The following is a 24,039-nucleotide window of genomic DNA, read 5'->3' as shown; positions in this document are numbered from 1 at the left end:
AAACAGTAATTGCAAATCACGTCATGGGCCCGAGTGCGTGAAAATCTAGTAAACTCTGAGCCGGGTGACCTGCGCGCTCTATCAGTATTTTCTGAATGCATGCATGAATGCTTTCGGCAGAGCACGATTTTGAGAAACCTGCGCCGTGACTAGGAGACGGCCAGCAACGGCGCGATTGAAATTACGCTGCACGCCACTTGAAATTCCCCGAAGAAACTTTGGCTCGGGCGGCTTCACTAAAAGAGCCCCACAGCAAAAACACCTGAAGGAGTCTTGTCATTCCAGTGTCCCGACCCACTTACTCCCGCCAGCAGCCGACTTACAGACGTTCACGCTTCCGATTAAATCACTTGAAGCCTCATTTTGAATTACTCAGATTCTCTGTTTGGTCCTGATGAGAATCGGACAAAGGGTCCGGTTCCAAACGCGTCGACCTTTTTTCTTGTGGCCCTATGTCTAAAAAAATTTGCATTTTGTTATGCTTTTGATTAGAAATGTACACACTGAACTAGGGAGGAATTGATTCCAGATGTACTGATTCATGCCATGACATAGGCCCTAATTTGTCTTTTTGTGTTCTTTGTTTCACGTTTGTTGTGTTAGCAAGTTTGAAGGCGCGACTGTTTGATATGAAGAAAATGTGAGTCTGGTTATGCAAGAGAGTGTGTGAATGCTCCACATTTGTTGTCTATTTCCTTGTGCACGTCTGTCTTTAAAAACTTGTAGGTGTTTCACATATTTATAAATAGATTTTGTATTATGTGTTTATTGGAACTGTCGAAGAAAAAGAAATAAACAATGATGGATTACATCCGATTACATGGCTAATAATTTATTGGTTATTAGCCTATTGAACTAGCTGTTGTTCAGAGTAGAGCTCAGTACTTGCTTTCTGTTGGTGTTCATTGAATTCTACATGCAGACATTTTAGGAAATTGGTTATTTTTATTGCCGTCATCTATGTTAATACATCATTCATTTCCCAAGCATGTGGTAGCATCCCTCAATTGAGACTAACAGTGCATTATTCAGTAATCATTACTGCTGGTCCAGACCGCTCTGGAAGGAAATTCTTACACAGTGCACCAAAGCATAACGCGTGGCCAGTTGGCGTCATTTTTTCCACCATCTTGGTTGTTTTCCACTTCAATGTCCAGATTAACTACCGCAAAAGACGCCCGACCGGCAAAGGTGGCATCATCTTCTGTCTGGGTTCTTGGAGGCACGTGGGATCCCATCATCCTGCAGAATTCACTTCTTCATGGAAGAGAGGTAAGCATACCAGAACAATGCCACCAGATTGGCAAACAGCACCCGAAACTGAAAAATAAAGCACACATCCAAAGGGAAACAGTCAATAACAAATTAACTTTAATCGCTGCCATCTTTCAACACAGCATCCTATTGTTTAATACAGATATCTACTCTTGCATTTTCTGTGTTCTCAGAAGTACAGACACACGCTCCATGATTGCAGGAGCAATATTAATATATTAATACTGAACAGCTATATTTCATGGACTTAAGACCCTAATCCCAATAAGACAGCCACAGATTGTTTCTTCCATATAAAGTGACTTAGACATACAAGACATATTAAAGAACAATCATGGAAAACATCATTCACAGGCATCGCCATTTTGCCGCTGTGCATTGGTATTGTACTAAGTGAAAATGCATCCATCACAGTCATATACATTGATGGTCTGGTAATAATTAGTTAATATTTAACAAGTGCTTGCTTCTGCTAGTATGCAGAGAGAAGATGGCCAAAATGAGGAGTTGCATGAGATTTTCCCAATGAAGGGGCCCAAAATCAAACATAAGACTAAAGGCCCACTTAGGCATGATGTTAATACATACAAGAAATATTAAAAGAGGTCTGTGGATATAAGGACCGAAAAATATAAAGAGATATTTCATGGTAATCAGTCCCACCAGAACTGAACAATGTATGGACAGATAATTAGATTCTGTGGAAATTAGATTGTCTGATTTACAATGAAGTTTTACATTCTAATAATGAAACAGTGAATACATATTACCGTCCACCAGTGTATTTGACTTTTGATACGTGAATTTGCACGTATTGCAATACAAATGCACTGCCTTATGACAGCAACGCTCAGTGAATGGTAGTATGCTTTTCATGTTTATTACTGAATAGGTCTTCTATGTCTGTTAGTCACTGTTTATGTGGAAGAAATAGCATGTGAATCTCTTATCGTGACCAAGGCCGTCATTGCCCGAATGCATGAATATAAGGCTGTTCAGCAAGCCATCAATACATTGTCACTGCATCTGTAGTAGTGAAGTGCGCCTGTTTGTTCTCCAAATGTGAAAAAGAAGACACTAAACATGCTGCAATGAGCAATAGGCACCAGTAACGCGCACCACCCCGTGTGACGCTCTGTAGGAGATGTGCACGATGAAAAGCGATAAGAATATATACATATGTTACCAACGTGTAATAATATATGTATTGCACAGTGTCATGTATCATTGTGTAGTTAAGTTCAGCTGCACTTTCTAAAGAAGAGTCACTTTTTGATTTGCCTACAACTTTTGACACCATCAATGTATTTGCAAAAAAGTGTGGCAATCTAGCTAAGCTAAGGTCTAGCATGCCAACTTTCGTGCAGATAAATTAGTGAGGGAAAAGGTAAGGGGAGCAATTTTGATGTTGCTTCATAAACAGCTAGATTATATTTCATAAATAGCAGACTTTTTAGCTTCTTCTAAAATGGGAAAACTAGGTTTTGTAGCCCAAGCTTTCCACAGAGTAGAATAATATAGCATCAGCCTCTTAGTTGCTCTCCCTGAAACTGCAGCATCTGGAGGGTGCACTCAATGCATGTAGTGTCAAACTTCCAAGGGGTATCGTCTATGCGACACCCTACTCCTAATTTTAACCGTTCTGGCAGACACAGTATGTTTTCTGGTGCAAGAGGCCTTTGTCACCAGTCTCCTGACCACTGCTCAAGGTGATTATGACATATTTCTCACTGACAGAGTGCCAATCTCGGTTAGATTTTTGGCACACAACCATAATGGTCCTCCTTTTAACAAGGGTGACTGCCATCCACATGGTCAGTATATGAAACTGCTGTCAGTGGTTGCTGATTCTAGTAATGGGACACAAGGATTTTACCTGAACCTAACTGTGGGGTTGCCTATTGGCACCCATTGGTAAATCTGTCTCAAGGGTCAGAGATGGGTCGGCTTATTCCTCCTGAATAGGGATGTATGTTGCATAATAATATTAAGAGGGGTGAGGCCCAGAATTCCAAAGGAATGGGGTGAGTTAATGGGTAGGATTTGGTGTATTGCAGGGTTAAGGGCATTATTAGTTATGTGGAAAAGTAAGGAACATTCTTGGTAGCACTAATCTGATAGAGACGTCTAGCCGCAAATAACTTATTTTAGAATTATTCCTAGGCGTCAGCCTGGATACGGAAATATTTTGTGAGCAGTACCCCTGCACGCGAGTAGGTGGCATTCGGATCCACGCGTTGTCATCCTTGGACGTGACGTGCACGGTGCATATAAAGACACCACTCCAGAGCACAAACATCAGTTCTTTTCTTTCTGCGCCAGTCTGAACAGATTCGAAGAGAGCTACCCCTAGTCACTTTGTAACTAGCCTTTTTTTGACTTTTGACAAAGTCTTTTGAGACGTTTTTCTCCTGGTGTGGCAGGAATGTGATCTAGGAAGGCTGGCTTCAAGCCTTGCGGCACCTGTCATCAATCAATGTTGGTGATGGGCCTCCACCTTGTTTGCCTCAAGTGCCTCGAGCCCGACCAAGACGTGAAGACCTGCATCAACTGTTGTGCGATTAATCCAAAGGCCTTGAGAGAGTGATCCCTCAAGCTCCTGGCAGCTGGGAATGTGATGCTGCGATGGTCTCGATCCCGGTCGAGAGGAAGGGTCAGGGCTCATTCACAGATCCAAAGATCTTCGTCGCCAGCATCTCATATTTGAGTGGCCCATTCCTGCCACCAAGCCTTTAGGCCCGCTGGTTGAGGAGGGGCCTCTATTGGTTCCATGCCTGCAGCTCCGGCCCTGGCATTAGTGGGACCCTTAGATGGATCAGGAACGGCAGTGGTCATACCACCTCGACCCTCCCAGGCACTGGACCCAATGCCGACGCTTCTGGGGTCGTCCCCATTCTGATCCCTGACTCTAACAAAGAGCCGGAGGGGCGTCGTCTGAGGCCAACTCCGGCGCCGACTGGAGCCATGCCTTCTACATCTAACACCCTGCACTCTGTGTTGCTCTCTGTCACCCAACTGCTTCTCCCCGCCCCATTGCTCTTGTTCCTGCCTGTATGCTTCTCCCCATTGCTTCCCTCACGTGCGCCCTCCATGTTGCTTTCCCCTAACCCTGTGTTGCCTTTGCTCTGTCAAACAGCAGTGGATTGTAACATGCAGGTTTGAACGAGTCCAGGCAGTGCTACATGGCATGTGATGGCCAGGCGTCTTCTTACCTGCACAGGCACATAAGTAATGTTAATGAACTGGAAGGGGGTCCAGACTTTCCAGTTCATTTTCAGTGCTGACCAGTAGCCTTTTCTCATTCTCTCAGACAATGTGGAAAGACTCTTCCCCTAAAAAACAAAAGTGTGTAGAGTAATTGTCACCAGGAATAGCATATGAATGATTGGCTGTTAGTAGAAACATAAACAAAGCAAAGTACTGTTCTACTTCTTCCAGGGTGTTCTGCTTTTGCCAGCCATTTTAGCTAAAGGCTATCCGAATACTTAAGACATTTGTAAGTATACAAGTAACTATACTTTTAGGATAACAATCCTTTACTTGAAAAATGTTCCTCTCCACTGAGCTCTCTTACTGTCTACCCCACATTCCTGATGACTTGTTGATGCAAAAATGTATGATACTGGATGCTCAGTCTCTACAGAACCCTTGTTATACGTATAAAAAACAACAAATTGAAGAACACTGAATCACGTAAACCAGCTTCTACACTTATTAGGTAAGAACATTTAACTCATGCAGATCGATCAGTCTTTGGAAAATGCTAACCCACTGAGGAATCTGCTTTTATTCCTACAGAGCTGAAAGACTCTACTTGAGAGGAGATGTGGTCAAGCCACCAAATTGGTGTCTTACGTTTGTCCTGCAGTCTAATCACAGTACCGCTATTGACAAAACTGTGAGATCCAGAGCTACAAAATGTGCACTCTGCATATCGTTTCCCCTACCCACAAAAATCGGATGGATTAGAAGTGACGTATATTGCAACAACAACCAGATGATGGATGGAATGCTTGAACTAATCTTAGCCATTGGATATTACTTGTGGCCGCAGCCCAATCCATCGTCAATCCCCCACCATGCCACCTCAGTTTGGACCCAGTCATATGCAGATCAGTCTCAACCTTACTACAATGGGAACAGTCCAGCCCAAACTGCCAAGCCAGGTCCTCACAAGCCGGAATGCAAGCAACCTAGGACCAGTTTCGCCCTTTAGTGTTTCGACCTAAGTGGGATGGGTATGCCCAGATGTGGGTCTTGTGCACAATGTCACTGGAACCAAGCTGTACCAGGCTGATGAGGCCATAACTAGGGCAAAACCGCTCCTGGGTTGCCTGTGTTCCTGTTCGGGTAGGACCTGGCTTGGCAGTTCGAGCTGGAGTGTTCCCACTGGAGCAGGGCCAAGACTGATTTGCATATTGCTGGGTCCAAACTGAGGTTGCCTTGTGTGCAAAATAACTATGGACTGGGATACGGCTCTAAGTAATTACCAGTGGCGGAGATTAATTCAAGCATTCCATTCATCACTTTTTCTATACTTTAGAAGTGAAGCATAGACTGGTGTTAAGAGCATAGAAAACACTTTTACACAAAATGCAAATGGGAATAAGGGAGGCTGTGCTTAGAGAGATGGGATGCATGGTAAGAGGAAGATGTGGAAATCAAACTGGAGACAGAGGGAGGGCATGTAAAGCTGCCATCCAAATACTAGGCAGGTGTAATGCGTCCACTAACTTGGAATAATGAGGACAATGAGCAGGTGGGAAATTGCTTCTTCCTATAATGGAGGTAGCTGTGAATGTGGGATTGTGAATCTGTATACTGGAGATACTCGAGTATGCAAGATTGCAACTCTAATGGACACATTAGAGAATTAAAATGGTGTCTATATATGTATCTGAGACTGTAAATCAGTCTTTGAATAATGGATATATTTGACAATGAAAGTCTTACAACAATGAACATATTTGATAATGCGAGTAATGTGAGATGTTGATATACTCGAGAATGTAAAGGAGTCTTTGAATAATGGACACAATTGAGAATTTGAGCTTCAGTGGCTTTAAAATTAAGATACTTGAGAATGTGACTGTATAATTGAGACATTTGAGAATGTAAGATTTTGATTCTGTATAATTGAGGTATTTAAGAATGTAAGACTGCGACTGTATAATGGGCAAATCATGATATGTGAGACTACTTCTCTGAATAATGGAGAGATTTGAGATTTTAAGATTTCAACTCTGAATAATGGGAAGATCAGAGAATGTACAATTGTGACTCTATAATTTCATATCAGAGAATGTAAGATTGTATCTCTGAATAATGGAAATATCAGATAATGTAAGATTGTGATTACGGATAATTGGCACATGTGAATGTAAGCATGATGGAAATATTTTTTTCTAATGACTTTATTCTTGGTATGTATTGCTGTGTCTAAGAAGTGGAAAGGAGGGGTGAGTGTGGATGAGAGTCAGAGACTGTAATTGCTATGAAAAAATTAATATTTAATACATGAGGCTTTGAATGTGGCTACTTGGGGAAAGGAAAGCTGTGATTGTAGTTACTAGCAGTGATGAAGTAGTGACTCCATGCTAGGGAAGGATTATGCGACTGGATATACTGGTGGAGTGAAGCAATGACTAGCAATGGGCGGTGGGGAAATATGAAACCATTACAGAAGACACAGCAAACCACCTCAGAAAATATAGGTAAAGGTGCATTTAACCATTACTGGTAGGATACATTTCTTTTAGTCAACTTAAGGGATTGCAGAGAATACTAATAGTGAGTTCTTACTGCGCAGACCGTTTTTGCCAATAATTCAAGGATATACATAAAACAACAACAGTGCAAACATTACATATTTGAGAAATATGTTTTCATTAACAAAGTTATACTATGTCAAAATCTCGCCATTTTCCACAGTGCTATGTCTTATATGTCTTATTCTGGGCAATCAGAGCACTAGATGACATCTGTTACATTTATAACAGGCGACAGAACTAGCAAGAACAAGGAATAATACAAATGAGAAGGAAAACAGGAGATAGTGATGGAGATGAGGAGCTGTGGGATGTAGTTTACGTAAATGACAAAAAGTGTAACGTGGCCTTGCACCATCCCTATAATGCAGAATTTAGAAGATGCTGAAGAGAAAAATTCTCAACAAGGATTTTGTGTTTTCCAAAATCTATAGCTTATCTTAAACAGAGGTTAATGTGAAGATACCAACCTGATGCCATATACGTGAAGCTATTACAGATAGTAAAACTAGTGGATTCCCATGGTTCTCCTGAGATTCATGTTTTTTGTTTTAAGGTGGATTAGAGCAGAAAGGATTTTTAGTGTGAAGCCTTGCGTAAAAGGTCTTCACCCTCCTACTTGTGTATCATTTGACAGAGGGCGACTGGAATGGCAACCTCAGGTGCCTATCCTGCTGGTGGTATATGGAATACTATGGATAGGTAATTTGGTACAGGGCAATGAGGGGATTGTGGGTAAGCTGAAGTGCTTAGAAGGCTGAAGACAATGGAATACTCTCTAGTTACCAAACAAGATTCAATGCTGATCGCTTAATGGACATGACTAATGTAAATATGCAGGATGTGTCAATGTGCATACACAATGGTTGATTTGCTTGTCTGATGTCAATCCTCTAGCTCTGGAAGAAGTCTGAGAAAATGATCACCCATTATGATCTTGAGAGGCCAAATGGGTTGTGGTAGCAGGATAATTATTGATACCAGTCTTGGTACTCTCAAAAGGTCAGGTGGAACAGATTAAATATGACATTTTCATGGTTATGTTTTAAAATCCAAAGGTTCTTTTATCCATGGAACCATTGGAAGACATGGTTGGTCTGAATAGTCTCCATTCCATCAACATGTGGACAACAACACAGACATCTACAACTGTCGCCCTTCAAGGACATCAGTACCTCAAGCTGTGTCTCAACGTAACGGAGATCTGGATGGCACATTATGACCTTCAAGTTTATTTGGTTGATACATACAAACAGTATACCATTAAAACACTCTAACTCTGTATCCAAAACTAATCAGAAAATAGCTTTTTAAAAAGAAAATGTATCTGATCAACTCTAATAGTCCCTCACTTACCCAGTCACTTCTAAAAAATGGAAACTTGGCGGGCAGATCCGTCCTGGCTGGGGACAAGATGACTGCCAAAAGAGTTGCTCCACTATCCTTGTTGCCACAGCCATTACAAAGTCGCCTGGTGACCGCTTGATGCAGTGAGAATAAATACTGGTGGCTGTCTCTCTGGCACTCCTCCTTTTTCTCTCATGATTGGACAACTATTCTGTGCAGGTTGCACCAACAGTTTTGAGCAGCGGTTGAAATTCAGATCCATGCACAGGGAGGTTCACTGGTGCTATCAGGAGATATTCTAACTAGAGGAGCCAGAGAAGCTGGAGAAGGAACAATAACTATCCAAGGACCTGCAGTCATATCTTATAAAAGATGGCACCAAGAGGCCGTGGCGGATGGGGGAGGCTCGTTGTGGGATGGAGAGTGTTTTAACCCTCTGCACACTTTATGGGCCAACATTTGCCCGTCACTCATAAACCGGCTAAGAATGGTGAGCCTAGGTCCTCATGCCAAATACGTGGGTCTGTGGGTGATTTGTTTTTTGATTACATTTTGGTGGTAAGATTTATGAAAACTGTGAGCATGTCAGATTGCAGAAGATGTAAGGAGACCTTTAAATAAATGACGATAAGGAAAGGTATTGTCTCATGACGGTGAATGTATGCTTGAAGAAAAAAGACAGAGGCAATTTATACTATTGTGAAGGAGCCAGAGGATAAGCTGGAAGCTATTGCCTGGAGGTTATCACAGATGGAAGCGAGCAGGGTAAAGTGAATGAGGCTCCTGTTACCTGTGGCATATGCCACTATGCAAGAGCGGGTATCCTTCAAGGACAATGCAATGGTAGGGTTATACTGCTGGACTCCAGGATAGAAAGTTGGTTTGTCTGTAGAGAGGATTCTTTTTGTGGATCCTACAGGTTCTTGCGATGATGCAGGGGTTTCCTGCTGAAGTACCCAAACTATTGGTGAGTTTGCTGGACATTGATGGGGTTACTGGACATCTGGTTCTCAGATCGACGTGTCGAATTACCTCCAGGAAAATTGAGAGAACATTTTCAGAAGACAGCAGCGTTTGACCTTCTCGCAAGTGGACTCTACTGCTATCTTACCTGGAGGCAGGGGATAGGACTGAGAAACTGGATGTAGTGAGTGCCTGCCTTAAGGACGTATCAAGGTCTCTGGTGGAAGGTTCTGGGTGTAAAAGGGCTATTCCATGGGGAGAGGGAAAAGGATTTAATGGTAACATTTCGTGTCCATGGTGCTTCTGTTAGCTAAACGATGCATAGTAATGCACTGGAGGACACCCGAGGGACCGCCGCTAGCGGCCTGGATAGGGGCGGTCAACAAATGGGGACCCTCGGAGGAGGAGGTGCTTCGATCGGAAGAAATAAAGGGTTTCCGCAAACACCCTATCTCCATGCAATGGGCCATCCTACTGCACTCCTTTAAGCAGGAAACAACAGAGGCACCATTGTCTCAAAACCCTTGAACCCTCATAGCAGAGGTGAGACACAGCGCTGCCCGAGGTAGTGCCCTCATGGTAGGAGAGGTACAGTGAGGTGGGGCTTAAAAATAAGGATATGCAGCACTTGTAATACCCCTGGATTGGCTACCCTGCCCCCCTCAACCGCACGCACAGTCTACAGTCCAGTTAGAATGCATCAGCTTACCCGTCCCTATTGAACAACATTGTCCCAGACACAGTGTACCCCAGTTAAAGTCACCCCGGTTGAAGAGTTCCATTTGTCATCACAAACATAACAAGATGTTAATCACGGTGCTGGTGCCACAGGCTTAGGCTAAGCTCACAGTACATACTATAGGCACTCACCTACAGACACATGTTTTGCACCAGTATGCTTTCACATGTCGATAGTGACAATTAGGTAAATGATGTATGTGTCAAAAACTGAAATACGGCTTTACAAAATGACATGGATTACAATTTGTAAAATGACTAATCCCGAAGTAAATGCAATGTATGTACTGTGTGAAAGTGAGGAAATGCCAATAAAAATGATTTTGCAGAAAAAAGGAAGGATTTACTGATAGTTATTATTCCTGATCTGTCTACACTGTTCTCCCCCCGGCTCTACTTTAAGGCTCACTTGGACCACCTGCTATGCTTAAAGTAGGAAGTTGAAGATGTAAGCCTATTTGATATACCTATATGTAATATACTGTGGTGAAGTAGTGATATTATATCCATTTGTTTGATGATTTTTGTAATGGCATCAATAAACAAATGTAAATATTGACCTTAAAATCTAAACTTTGGAAAAAACTATCAACCTGAACAGCAGAATGGTCAAAATCGTTGATGTGTATGAAGTTTGCAGTTTTCATGCATGTACCAAAAACAAGTGCCACTGCAAAGATTGCAGATTACTTGCTGCTCATATACCTAACTGGTTATAAAGACCCCGTTCATTAGCATGGAAAACAATGGGCAAAATAAAAATGAGTGTATCACTACCTCAAATGCATATGACTTATCAATTATTTCCTATACTCTTGCAAGGGCTTTGGGAACAAAACTTTACAGACTTTTCACCTGAATATAAAACTAGCCACTCGAGCCTTAGAGGCCCTCAGGAGGTTCGAAAGTAACTTAGATAAACACTATTCACTGTCCTTTTTGAAGAATTCCATAGTCACACTTACAGCTTACCTTACTCAAAATAATAGACTCAGTGGGGGCAACTACTGCCCAATGTAGTTCAGCTCGTCCTTAATCACACCCTCTGCTCTTCCGCTGATTTCTTCAATCAACTCCCTAAAGCAGTGTGGATGCGTATTCCACAAACAGTAAGGCAAGGACCCCTCTTGGAATGACAATCATCCACAGTTAATCTTCCCTATAGAATTATGCATGTGCATGCCACCACAGACTAGCAGAGAGCAGCGGACATCAGCGGTTGGTGGGCCAATAGAACAATAAATACTTTTTTTCTTCTATGATAATATTCAGTGTATGTTCTGCTATCTCCAAAACAACAGTAGAGGAAGTGTAGAGGTAATGATAGAATCACCCTCCTAATTGATCTGTACAAACAACAGGATTCTATCATTGCCCTCACCCCCCAGCAAGTCCCCACATCCGGGCACCTCTATCACCCTATTAAACACTAGGTCGGCAGTTGCGCACCAGCAGGAGATTTTCAACCTCCTTGATAGCGACAGCCCCGACATACTGTGTTTAACGGAGACATGGTATCGTCCTGATTCCCAACCTAGTGTCCTGGCGGCTCTTCCGCCCTCTTATTCCATCTTGCGAGCTGATCGACCTGATGGCAAAACTGGTGGCGGGGTTGCCTTAATCTTCCGTGACAACTTCCGGTTCCAAACACTAGCATCCCCCCCTTTACTTGCTGCGGACTGCTTGATCGCACGTTCTACCCTACCCAAATCCCCTGTCACCTGTGTGCTGGTATACCGCCCTCCCCACACTCCTTCCCAGTTTCTTTCTGCTTTCCAAGAATTACTGGCCCCTTTAGTGGTCAATAATGCTACAGTACTCATGCTTGGCGATTTTAATTTCTGGCCCAGTGATCCCTCGGAAGACCCCATATCCAAGGATTTTACTTCTCTGCTATCAAGCCTAAACTTTGTTCAACACGTCCGTACCCCAACACATGTGCGGGGTCATATATTAGACCAAATATGGACCCTTAACTTGCCCACCACTAACCTGTCCATCGCTCCCTGCGTATGGTCCGACCATTATCTTCTGTCTTTTTCCCTGGACCTGCGCGTGCAAACTGCCCCACGTGGCTCTAAAACCCTTTGGGCTAGAAGCTGGAATCGTGTTGATATTCCCGCCTTCTGTGAGTCCTTAACTGCCACTTGCCCTGATCTCACTGACATACCTCCTCAACAGCAACTGGCCACTTTGGACAGTTGGCTAATCCACCTTCGTGATGAAAAGGCCCCTCTGAAGAAGGTTACCATTAATCATCACCACCATGCCAACAAGTGGTTCACTCCTGCCCTGAAAGCACTTAAGCTTAAGGTCCGTCAAGCTGAACGGGCCTGGAGGCTGAAATATTGCTCTGATAGTAAAATTAACTACACCACCCTATTATCAGAGTACAAAAAAGCCATCCAAGCGGCCAAGAAAGATTACTTTTCCCAACGCATTCTGGCAGCAGAATGCCAGCCACGTGAAATTTTTGCCACTGTCCACGAGCTAGCTCTATCAGACAGGCCTTCACCTACAATCACACCCTCCCAGCTATTGTGCAGCTCACTGAATGAGTTCTTCATTGAGAAAGTTGCACTAATAAAAGCACGTATTCCTCCCCCATCAAACTCTTTTTCAGATTGTCCCCCGCCACAGAATACCCAGTGTCTCACCTACATCCCAGAGCTAACCAATGAGTCTCTGCCCCCGCTTCTTAAGCGTGTAAAATCTGGGGCTCCCTCCGACACGTGTCCAGCCCGTATCCTGGCCCAGGTGTTCTTGGCTTGCCCTGCCCCCGCTCTCACTGTGTTAAACAACACCTTTACTAAAGGCCTAGTCCCCACTGCATTTAAATCGGCCACCATCATCCCCATTTTAAAAAAGCCTGGGGCTGACCCTTCTTCTCTAGCTAACTATCGCCCCATATCCCTGCTCCCCTACTTGGGTAAGGTGGCGGAGGCACATGTGTCTCAAACCCTGAGCACTTTCATTGAGGACAGCAATTATCTGGCCCCATGTCAAGCCGGCTTCCGACCACGACACTCAACAGAGAAGGTGGTGATTTCGGTCATGGACCAACTCAGGGAAGGACTTGACACCAACACCCCCAAGATTCTGGTCCTTCTGGACTTATCCGCCGCCTTTGACACTGTGGACCACGACATTCTGTTATCACGTGTCAGGGCGGCGGGGATAGGGGGGCTAGCATTAGCCTGGGTCGAGTCGTTCCTGAAGGACCGCACTCAGACTGTCCATCTTGGCACCTTCTCGGCCCCTCCACGCAATGTCAACTGTGGTGTGCCCCAGGGGTCTGCTCTCTCCCCTTTACTTTTCAATCTTTATGTTTTTCCACTGGTGTTTGCTTTACAGAATATGGAGGTCACTGTATATAATTATGCAGATGATCTTCAACTCATTTTTGATCTTTCTTCCCCCTCAGGGGTTGCCAGTTTCCAGTCCGTCATGCTATTTATCCGAGACTGGATGAACATCAATCAGTTGAAACTTAATCCGGATAAAACAGAACTGGTAGCAACGGGCGGTGCTGCCAATCCCTGGTCCCCTTCTTTCTGGCCCCGTCACTTGGACCCCCTCCTCTCCCTTCTCGTTCAGTTAAAACTCTCGGGATTATGCTCAATAACCAATTAACCCTCCATTCACACATTAACTCGGTGGTCTCCTCCTGCTTCTTCACATTACGAGTTATTCGGAAAGTTGCCAGATTCTTTTCCACTTCTGCACTAAAGCTGATCCTTATGGCCATGGTCCTGTCAAAGATTGACTATGGCAATATCATTTACAACGGAGTCCCTGCTTATGCTTTGCAGCGCCTACAGTTAGTACAAAACCAGGCTGCTCGCCTGGTCTTCGGCCTGTCTAGGTCCCACCACTCGACCCCTTTGCTTAGGAGCCTTCATTGGCTCCCCATAAAACAACGAGCTAGGTTCAAGTTAGGGTGCTTGACTTTTCAAGCAAGAGCTGGCACAGCCCCTGCCTTTATCAACTCGGCAATTTCTCCCTATGTTCCTTCAAGGGACCTCCGCTCCTCTAGCCTAGCCCTACTGACTACGCCCAGGTTAAAAAAGAAGCGCGCAGGGGGGCAGAAGTTTGCTGTGCTCGCTCCCACCTTCTGGAATGACCTCCCCCTACCTTTGAGACTCTCTTCCTCCTATATGGAGTTTCGGAGGTCACTAAAAACGCTATTATTCCAGCAGGCCTTTGGTACCTAGCTCCCCCACCATTCTCACTCAGGGACCTCACCAGCGCCATGAAACTGATCCAGTGTACGTGCGCTCTATAAGCATTTTTAAATTCAAATTCAAATTCAATGTGTACAAGTGAATACATTTAATATTAGTGATGATGGTCTTAAATGTGAGACGCAGCCCTTTCTTGTGACGACAAGATAAGGGCACTATGTGCTTTTAAAATACCCCTCACACTCTAAGCAACCCTTTAGTGTCATGCTTCATCATGGGGGTCTCCCCGTCCCTCTACGGGGCGGGGCGTGCTACGACCTACGTGGGAGCACTAGTTTGTGTGACAATAGGATATGTGTGGTGCAGTGAAGGTGATATCAGTGAAGTGTAGGGACCTATATATGTGAATGCAAAAAATTAAAAATTAAAAATTCCCTGGCTAGTAGAAAAAATGGAATTTATTAAGTTCTCTGGCTGGGAACGTTAAAAAAGGGGGTTTTGTGGGTAGAGCAAGTTGCTTGCTACCTGGTCAACTTGTTTCGTAAGTAGTCCCCTACTACTTACTCATCAGGACCTCTGATGGTCCCTACAGAGAAAATACACTCAATTTCAAATTCTAAAGAATGTATGCCTATAGTCCTATAACTAAGTAGCAAAAATCGGCTACCTAGTTAAGCTTCCGGGCTTGAGTGGGCCCTAAGGGAAGCGTGGAAACATCTGACCTGATGTGGTCTCTGTAATGAGGGAAAAAAAGCACAGAAAACATGTAAGTCAGTGTTACACTTATCCATTCAAATAGTTCTCCATGTCTATTATCCACGAGGATCACATTGTCATTGCGTGTCCTTATAAGACATAAGCTTACTTGATTTGCTTAATGTAAAGAAGGACACAAGAGTTTCGCACTTTTGTAAATGTATATCTCCATCAAAATGGCAAAATTCGTCATATGGATTAATTTATATTTATAAATTCTAAACCACATGATCTGTGGACGCGTTCATCTCAAAAAACATACACTCAAGTCTCAATGCACCCGAATACACACGCCAAACGAGAGAATACAAAGAATTTTTCAGCCAATAGTTGTAATGTGATGGCTCAGGATTAAAAACGGGTATTTCCAGGGAAAATCGTTAACTCTCTTTCGGTGGTTAGCTGTAAGGATTTCATATAAACAAACGCGGTTAACACATGTGATAGAGTAAAACGATTTTATACATATTGATAAGACACTTCTAGCGTGCCTCATGTGCTGGCATTCGAAGGGTGTTCCCCGCGGTGTACTGAAAAGAGAAACCACAACTTACAGTCACTCTACGATATTGGCCGGTTTTTGTTACCTTTGTAAAGTGTGCAACCAGTTGTTTAAAGACTCGTGGTCAGAGTCTATTACTTTCATTACCGCTTCGTGGAGCAATGCCTTAATCCTACCCTTGTGCCGCTCCGAGGGATGGTGTGGCCGTATCTCTGTCGTCTGTTGAATGAGTAGAGAAACTGATTAGTCATCCATGGCTCGTGTGAGACCGTGTAGACTAGAACGCTCACCCAAGATGGCCGTCGTTAGTGGCACAAAGGTGTGAAAAAAACGTGTTGTTTAAGTCTTTCCACTGTTTTTATGACAAAGTTTGTTACATTGAGATTAGTTGGTTTTCTGGTGATGGTAAAGACCAGGTATAATTATTTAAAAAAAATAAAAGTAAACCAAAGGTGGTTGACTTCAATGTATTCAACTGAAAAAATAATGGTATATCCAATATTGAGATTGGATCATTCATGCATGTTCTGTATGGTTCACCAAAGTTTTTCATTACCGTGATAGGTGAACCAAAGTGCTCCATGATGGGTTTGGCCCTTATGGATGTTATAAAGGCATTGGTGAGCATACATTAAAGTTGTCCCCATGGGATTTCATCTTTCAGACCAGTTTTGTTTGAGTTGATGCGGAACACCCATCTCTGTTCTTTCTCTAAAAGGTGATTCTCGTGGGCCACCGATTCAATTATTGTCCAAGTAATTTCCTCAGGTTTGTGACCGCTCTCTAGGAAGTGAGTGGTCAGCTTGGTACTGGCTTTTTTGCATTTTATAGTACTTTTGTGTTCTCCTATTCTGGTCTTAATAGCCCTGCTGGTCATGACCACATATTCCAAGTTGCAGGGACACGTGATGAGGTATACCACGTTGAGAATGTTGAGAATGTTACAATTAGTGAAGGCTCTCTGCTCCCAGGTGGTCCCATTCTGGAAAGTCAGTTTTTTGCTCCTTTTGGTTAAACAGCAGACCTTGCAGTTTCCACATGGGTGGTGTCCTTGTACAAAGTTTGGGTTTTTGTCGTTTTTTACAGCTTTAGGTCTTGTGTGGACTAATATATCCCTTATGCTTCGCCCATTTCTATGGGAGAAAATTGGTTTAGGTATCTGGAGGCCTCCACTGTTAAGGATTTTCCAATTTTTATTCAGAAGTTTGGTGACCTTGTTGGAACTAGTGTTGTATGTAGTTATACAAATAGGTCTCTGTTCCTCCTCTTTTGGTACCTTCTCTTCCAGGAGACTTTCTCTGCAGTTGTTTCTCGCCCTCTTGTAGGCCTGGTTGATGATTCTATCAGGATACTGGCGGGTTTCCAATTTTTTCTTTAGGTCTTTTGACTGGAGTCAATTTCTGTGCAATTTCTCCGCAAGCGCAGAAATTGGCCATAGGCTAAATTATCTCGCAGGTGTTTGGGATGGAAGCTCTGGTACATCAGGAGGCAATTTTTTGAGGTATTTTTGAAATGGGTGGTTGTCATCAGTCTGCCATTTCTGGGGAAGATGCTCAGGTCAAGGAAGACAAGGTTACCAGCAGCCTTATAGTACTATTCTCTACCTCTTGCAGAAACTGGCCCTCCTTTGCGTACCATATTTCTCCAAATAAATAACTGCAAATACATCCCTTGCCAGACAGATAAACTGTTAATCCCTTTCTGACTTGTGAAACCCAAAAATTGTGATTGTACATCAGAACACCAGCTGAGGCCTGCTGGAGATTTGTTTACTACTGATATCTGGGTTCACCAACCAAGAGCCCGTTTAACCCCTTCACTGCGGCGGCTATTCCGCCGCAGCGCTAAGGGGGAGGCAGGGCCGCGCGGCGTCCCACGCTGGTGACGGAACCGTTCCGTCACGGCCCGCAAGTGAGCTGTGCTTGTGACGGAACTGTTCCGTCACAGCCCCGCCGGCTCTTTAGAACATCAGCACAGGCCCGGAATTCGCGAAGCGCAGGCGCGGCGAGCGGGCCGTGACGGAACCGTTCCGTCACCAGCACAGTCCACCCGGGGCTCGTGACGGAACGGTTCCGTCACGAGCATGGGAGGGGTTAATATACTCCGTCTTATTAGGCGCTATAAAACTACACTCTTTCTAGGAGTTTTCCTGCTAGACCAAACTGAGTTGAACTGGACTATCACCTTTGTTTTGCTCATGCTTAGTTTTAATTTTCACATGGCTTAAAACACTCAAGCGAGATCAAGAGGTTCAATATGGTCAGATGGAGTATGTCCTCTATGGGTCCTATAATTTACCTGGTGTGGGCTTTGGGGGCTTGCACGATATGGTCCAACTTCGTACTAACCAAACAAAATCTTTCAGTTTTTTCTTAGATTTTACTTTGTTTTTAAAGGAAGTCACAAAGGCACCATCAATTCTGCTAATTCTAAGAAGTGTTTCCAGAGAACATTGCCCATCTTGTGGAGAAGTGTGGCTCAATGCTTAGAGCGGCAGACCTTGATGCAGAACGCTGGCCAGGGACCAGGGTTCGATTCCCGCCTCGGCGGGTTCGGGCTTAAATTCCTCTGACCGGATATTCTCGCCTCAGTGCCGATTCTAAGCATGGGTCCCACGCTGCAACTCTGGGCAATAGCTTGCTTAGTCTCCACAAAGGCCCCCTGATACACAAGGGATGCCTGGTTTCACCATGGGATGCCCAGGAGTGGACACCCCACAAGGAAAAGCCAGGAGGGGTTCCCTTGTGGTAGGAGTACAAGCGCCGGGATGCCTCCGGGTCACTGTTCGCGCTATACAAATACGCCACATTTACATTTACATTTACATCTTCTGCCACCTAATACTCTTAGTGCTTTGGTATTCTGATGTCTTGCCTACACTTGCGCAATGCCATTCAAGATTCACATGTCTGGTGCACTTTCCAGAATAGAAATACCTCATTTATAATGCATAAGACAATACGCCAGGATGTCACACGGTTCTTCGCAAGTTTGGTCACTTACGTGTGGAAGATACTGGCAAATACTATTGATTTTGATAAATCTCTAAAGCCTGTCAGATGACAGCCATATGAGGGACAGACATTTATTCTACATGTATCACAGTCTCATACATCTTAGAAATGGGATCTCTGGTTGGCTAAGTCTTGCGCCAAAGCCAGGCAGAGACCACCACTCTAGTCAGGGCAAGAGAGTTACACGCCAAAGATAACCCCTGCTCACCCCCTTGGTAGCTTGGCACGAGCAGTCTAGTCTACATAGAAAATATGTAAAGCATTTGCGCACGCACACAGCAACAACATCCCAGACACACTACAAAAGGAACTCCACACAAGGTTATATAAAAAATAGCCTTTGTAATCTCATAACACATTAGAATAGTAATCACACAATATACACTGTGCCAACTGGCACTGGGCAATATTTACAAAGGATTATATACACATGACAGGGCCACAGGGACCACTGTCTGCACCATCACAAAGCAAACCTAGTAAAAGTAAAACAGATCATAAACGTACAACCAGTACTCACTGGTAATCACTGTACTTAGCCTCAGCTTGTGACATAAACTACATTATGCACAGTATCCAATCAGGCGCGATTTACATTCTGCGCCAACCTCACCAGCATAAACACATTATGCAATCCTCTCACAAGTCTAAACACATTAGACCCTAACCTCCTAAGCATAACTCACATTAGGGGCATAAATCACACAGTGAAACATAATCTCACTAGCATAAACCAGGATATGCAAAACAACCTCATAATCATAAAAACACATTTAGAGGTATCAAACAGGTTGCGTAATCACACTACAAACATTACATTTCCTAGCACCACATAATCAAATTAGGGCCCGGCGCCCTACAAACCTCACAGTTCCTCTGGCCAACTGGCCATCTTAAAAAGGGGCCCAAATGCCCTAAGTCCAAAGAGTCAGGGCGCAGTGCCAATGCACCGATAGTCAAGGGTGCGCACTTTGCGCAGGCCTAAAACTAGCAGCTGGCACTAAGCGCTGCGCAGCTGTGAAGGAAAAGATGGGGGCGAAGGAGTGCGTCTCACTCCTACCTCAACATGTCCCCTAAAAGAAAGACCTAAACGGTGCACCTGCCCACTACTTGCTGTGCAGCTGGGAAAGTATGGGGCGAAGGAGTGCATCTCACTCCTAACTCAAAACATGCCCCCAAAGAACTGTGCGCCTAAACGGTGCAGCTGGCACTATGTGCAGCGCAGCTGTGAAAAAAATAAGGCCTGGCACCACTGTGCCTCTTGTCACCCTCACTCAGGGACTCTGACACAATTTAGGCAAAACGGGGTCCCGGCGGCTGTGTTCTCGGGGCCTCACTTGGCTCTTTAAATAACATGCCCATCGTTGCAGTTGCCCTCTGCGAGCGGGGCAGCTGGGACACTCTTCATAGAGGGGGGGGCCCGGTACATCTGTGCCCTCCGGACCCCCATGTGGCACTGAAACGCATGCCTCCATCGTTGAAGCAGCCCGCTGCCATCCGGGGCCGCTCTGACTCTGGACTGCGGTCAGGGTAAAGCGCGGGCACCCCTGACCCTCGGGCCCCCACTGGGGCCTCTTAATCGAATCTGCCCACAACGTTGGAGCGGCCCGCAATGGCAGATCGAGTCGTAATCGGCATCCAACAAGTAAGAATTGAGTCTAACAGCAGGGCACCATACTGCTAATAGAGCAAACTGTCCAAAAGTGTCTTGGCTAAGGATTGTAAGGTTCGGTCCCCACCGGCAATGCTGTGTACGTGTACACTCGATTCTTACTTGTTGGATGTCAATTACGACTCGATCTGCTCATGAGAGCTTGCAACTGGCAGTTTTTCTCGCTCAAAGAATTGATTTTGAGGACATTGTGACAAGATACTTTCCCACGCTGCTACTTTATCGATTTCAAAATACGAAGAAAAACTGCGTGCGAACGGGATTCATAACACCAGGCCACAATTCTCTTCTTGTCCTGGACAATCGTATCCAAGCTTTGACGCTTTGATCCATCCAAATAGATGTGATATTTGAAGTCTGACTACACTTCATTAGAAGCCTTGAAAAAGTCACAAATGGCGACGAAACACGTGTCGGCTGTAGCTGTATCAATATTATAACTACAGAAACAACTGAATGAAGATTGCTGGCTGAACATAAATTATTCCATGAATTTTGCATTAAAATAATGTTTCTGGTTAGGACCAATCAGCTGTCTATACACTTGGTGTTGTGCTCTGTCTATGTTTCTAAGTTGATTAATGTATTCGGAGAGGTCCGTTATATATTAGGGGATACTGTGGGTGGCACAGTATGATGACATCGAGCACGCTGTAAAAGAAAAGAGGTACAAACAGACTTTTATGCAAACTCAGTGGAGGTGCTGGCTGTTTTTAATATTCCACTGCCACCTTTCTTTTTCCTAAGAATACAAATGAACCTTCCCTTAAATCCTAATGGAACCAAAATGTCCAACTATTTTAGTATTAGTACACCTGTTAACAAAACAATGTTACAACTTCTAGGGAGGTAAGAATAATTGTTGATCTTGAAAAAAACAACCCCACTTTTTCAAAAGAGTTATGATAATCTTCCAAAGTGTTGACATGTTTCCAGGATATCAGCTTTCTTATTTTGGCCACCTGCCTTTCATGTTACAACCGGGAAAAATACCGCTGAATAATAATCCTCACTTTCTCCAAAACCTTTTATGGGGTCATCAAAATGATGTCTCCATGTACTAAACCCCCATTTAATACAGACCAGGTCATGGAGCACAGAGGTAGACCATTCCAGTCCAAATAAATGCTAAATCTGTGTATATACATCCACACCTTAGATGGTTAAATTATGAGACGTGCAGGGAACCCTCGAAGAGAGGCAGAGTCTTTAACCAGATTTATTATGCTGGCTAAAGGAACACCTCCCAAGGGCTGAAATCCTCCCTGCAACACAAAGAACAATGTGGTACTAAACAGGCCTAATATATGCCATATTGAAAACACAAATAAATATGCACTGCAAACTCAAATTACAGCAGTGAGAAAATAGCCTACAACGTCTAACAACTCACTGAATATTGGATCTGGCTGACAGACACCCATCAAACAATATAGCCCCTGGGTTTATTCTAACTAAATAAAAGTATCTGAAGTTTTTCTCAAAATGTAATATTGCATGTCTTCTTCCAGCAGAAATCTCAAAGCAGGTGAAAAGCAGCACAGTGCCCACAGGGCACTGCCAGGGAAAACCAGACTAACTTGATAAGAATCAAGTTTTCAGGTTGCAAAACAAAAATGCTTGAAGAGCCTTTCCTTGTTATAGGGCATGACTTAGAAGTGTTCGATATAATTATGTCTGCATTCTTAGCATGTTCCTGCCTGCTCTCCGTTGTACTGAGCTTACCCGCACGCAACTCTAGAAATTGTATGCACATGTTCAATGCATTTAAAAAACCTCATCTTTTGTCACCCAACTCCTTTTACAAAGACATCTGTTCCAATTCCTATTCTACTTTATCGTCCAACTCACTAGGATGAAAGTATACGAAACAATCTGTTGTTTCATACAGGGTAAATACTTCACCCTGTAGATTCTTCTGGCATAGCTGTTACCCATCTGCAAAGCCACCTGGAGATGCTGTCCAAAACATTGATTACGATCAGCCAGAATAGCAAATTTGATGAGGCTATGGTTTAGCTTGATTCTACTATTGGCATGGAAGTATAGCCACTGGTATAAAGAAATCTCAGCCACACAGTGCCAAGCATGTGGGGAGAAGAGGAATCATTGATTCATATATCGTGCATCTGTGAGAAATTGTGCCCCTTGAGAATCTACTGGCTTCACCCCATCTGGCGTATTTTAAACATACAGACGTGTCAAGCAGCCCTGCATGAAAGGCGACTCAGTGCAGCTGGTGGCACGTTTCATGAAATTCCTGACTGCTGTAAAAGCCATGCTGGATTCTGACAACCATGTAGAACTATAATGCTCAATGCTGTGTCAATCAATTTAATCTTCATGTCTTTATAGCTGACAACGTGGTGTCTATAAATTTTTTATTTACAGGATGTCAAACTGTCACATACCTTTTTATAACATTAGAAATGATGCACTTTAAACCGATTTTCACCCAGCTTGATTGCAATCATTTCAATTAATTGTGCAATAAAAACTATCTATCTATTTATCTGGAGACACCCAGTGGGGTGAAATGGCACTAGGACCCTTGGGGACCAAAATCAAGAGAGTGACTGGTGCTCTGTCCTAACAATCAACCGCCTGCCTTGGATTCTCTGGCCCGCTGGAGTAGCGGACACACAGTGGCTTCACAGTGGGCCTAGACACCGCCTTGCATACACTGGGGATTGGGAGCCATTCAACACTGCGAGCCTCGACATCCCAGGTCTCAGAAGAGTGAGCGATAGAGACAATCGGCTAGCACGAGGCAAGTCAGCGAGAATAAGGGAAATTATCGAGAAGTGGCAGGTGGGTCCCATAAATCCTAAGTCTTTTTCCTGAAGGACTGAGACCCAGTGCAGAGTGGAGCGGAGGGGAAAAGAAGCCTGAGAAGCGAACATGTGGGGCACCCCAGTCGCGCCGCCTAAAGCCGACTTGATCTGCGTGGCCGGCTTCGGCCCTTCACCTGGGGAGGGTGCAGCTATACAAGAGGTATTCCACCAGAATGCTGCCAAATATGCGATCGAAGGGAGCCCCGACCACCCAGTCCAATAAGGTGAACAAGTACACAGTGCCCAGGCAGGCGGGCACGGATGGGGTTGCAACTTGGGAACAGAAGGAAGAGGGGACTGAGCCCTCGCTCTGCGCCTACATGACTGCTATTCATAATCTAGGAACAACCCTCGAAAGGAAAATAGATAAAGTAACGATAGAGATGAATCTCCTTGAAGCGGACATGAATAAAACCTCAGAGAAGGTCACAGTGGCAGAAAGAAACATCACTGACCTCCAGTCGGCCACTCGGAAACTGGAGGATCAAGTACAACGCCTAACTCACCAACAAAAGATGATTGCAGTGAAACTCGAGGACCAGGAAGGCCAGGCCCGTAGGAACAACATAAGAGTGATGGGGGTTCCGGAAGGAGTGGAGTGCGCATCCATGGACCTTTTTATGTGATATATTGTTACACTGATGTATATGCCATTTTTGGGGAGTTTAATTTTCTGGTGCTACCCATTATAATATTTGGTTGGAGGAGACACATCCTACATCAAAGAAAAAAAAGAAAATATCATATATATATATATATATGTATATATATATAAAGCAATAAAGACCTTCATTGCCTGAAGAGCTGTGTGGTCCGAGTCTCCTTCTTCCACCTGCGGTGCGGGTTGGAAGTGGTGAGAGTTGCTGATTGGAGATATATATATATATATATATATATATATACACATACATCCATCCAACAGGTTAGCCCCAAGGAGTTAAACCACCAGAAAGTTCATGGATCACGACGTTTATTTGAAAACTTGC

The 24,039-nt window shown here is 44.0% G+C and overlaps 1 protein-coding gene across 2 annotated transcripts in view; it reads right to left on the bottom strand.

The window, feature by feature from the left end:
- Window positions 1–925: 925 nt before the first annotated feature.
- Window positions 926–24,039, bottom strand: part of PXMP2 (peroxisomal membrane protein 2) — a 77,932-nt gene continuing 54,818 nt past the window's right edge. For both annotated transcript variants that reach the window (XM_086943190.1, XM_086943191.1), the window contains 2 exons: window positions 4,488–4,607; window positions 926–1,320 (listed from right to left, as the gene is read on the bottom strand). In XM_086943190.1, the coding sequence (XP_086799316.1) occupies window positions 1,252–1,320; window positions 4,488–4,607 (189 nt within the window). In that variant the 3' untranslated portion in view covers window positions 926–1,251. The remainder of the gene's footprint in view (window positions 1,321–4,487; window positions 4,608–24,039) is intronic.

Source organism: Lissotriton vulgaris, chromosome 11 (genome assembly GCF_964263255.1).
Source record: "Lissotriton vulgaris chromosome 11, aLisVul1.2, whole genome shotgun sequence".
Taxonomy (NCBI): Eukaryota; Metazoa; Chordata; class Amphibia; order Caudata; family Salamandridae; genus Lissotriton; species Lissotriton vulgaris.
Note: the sequence above shows the minus strand (reverse complement) of the source record. Positions and strands in the feature narration are given on the sequence as shown.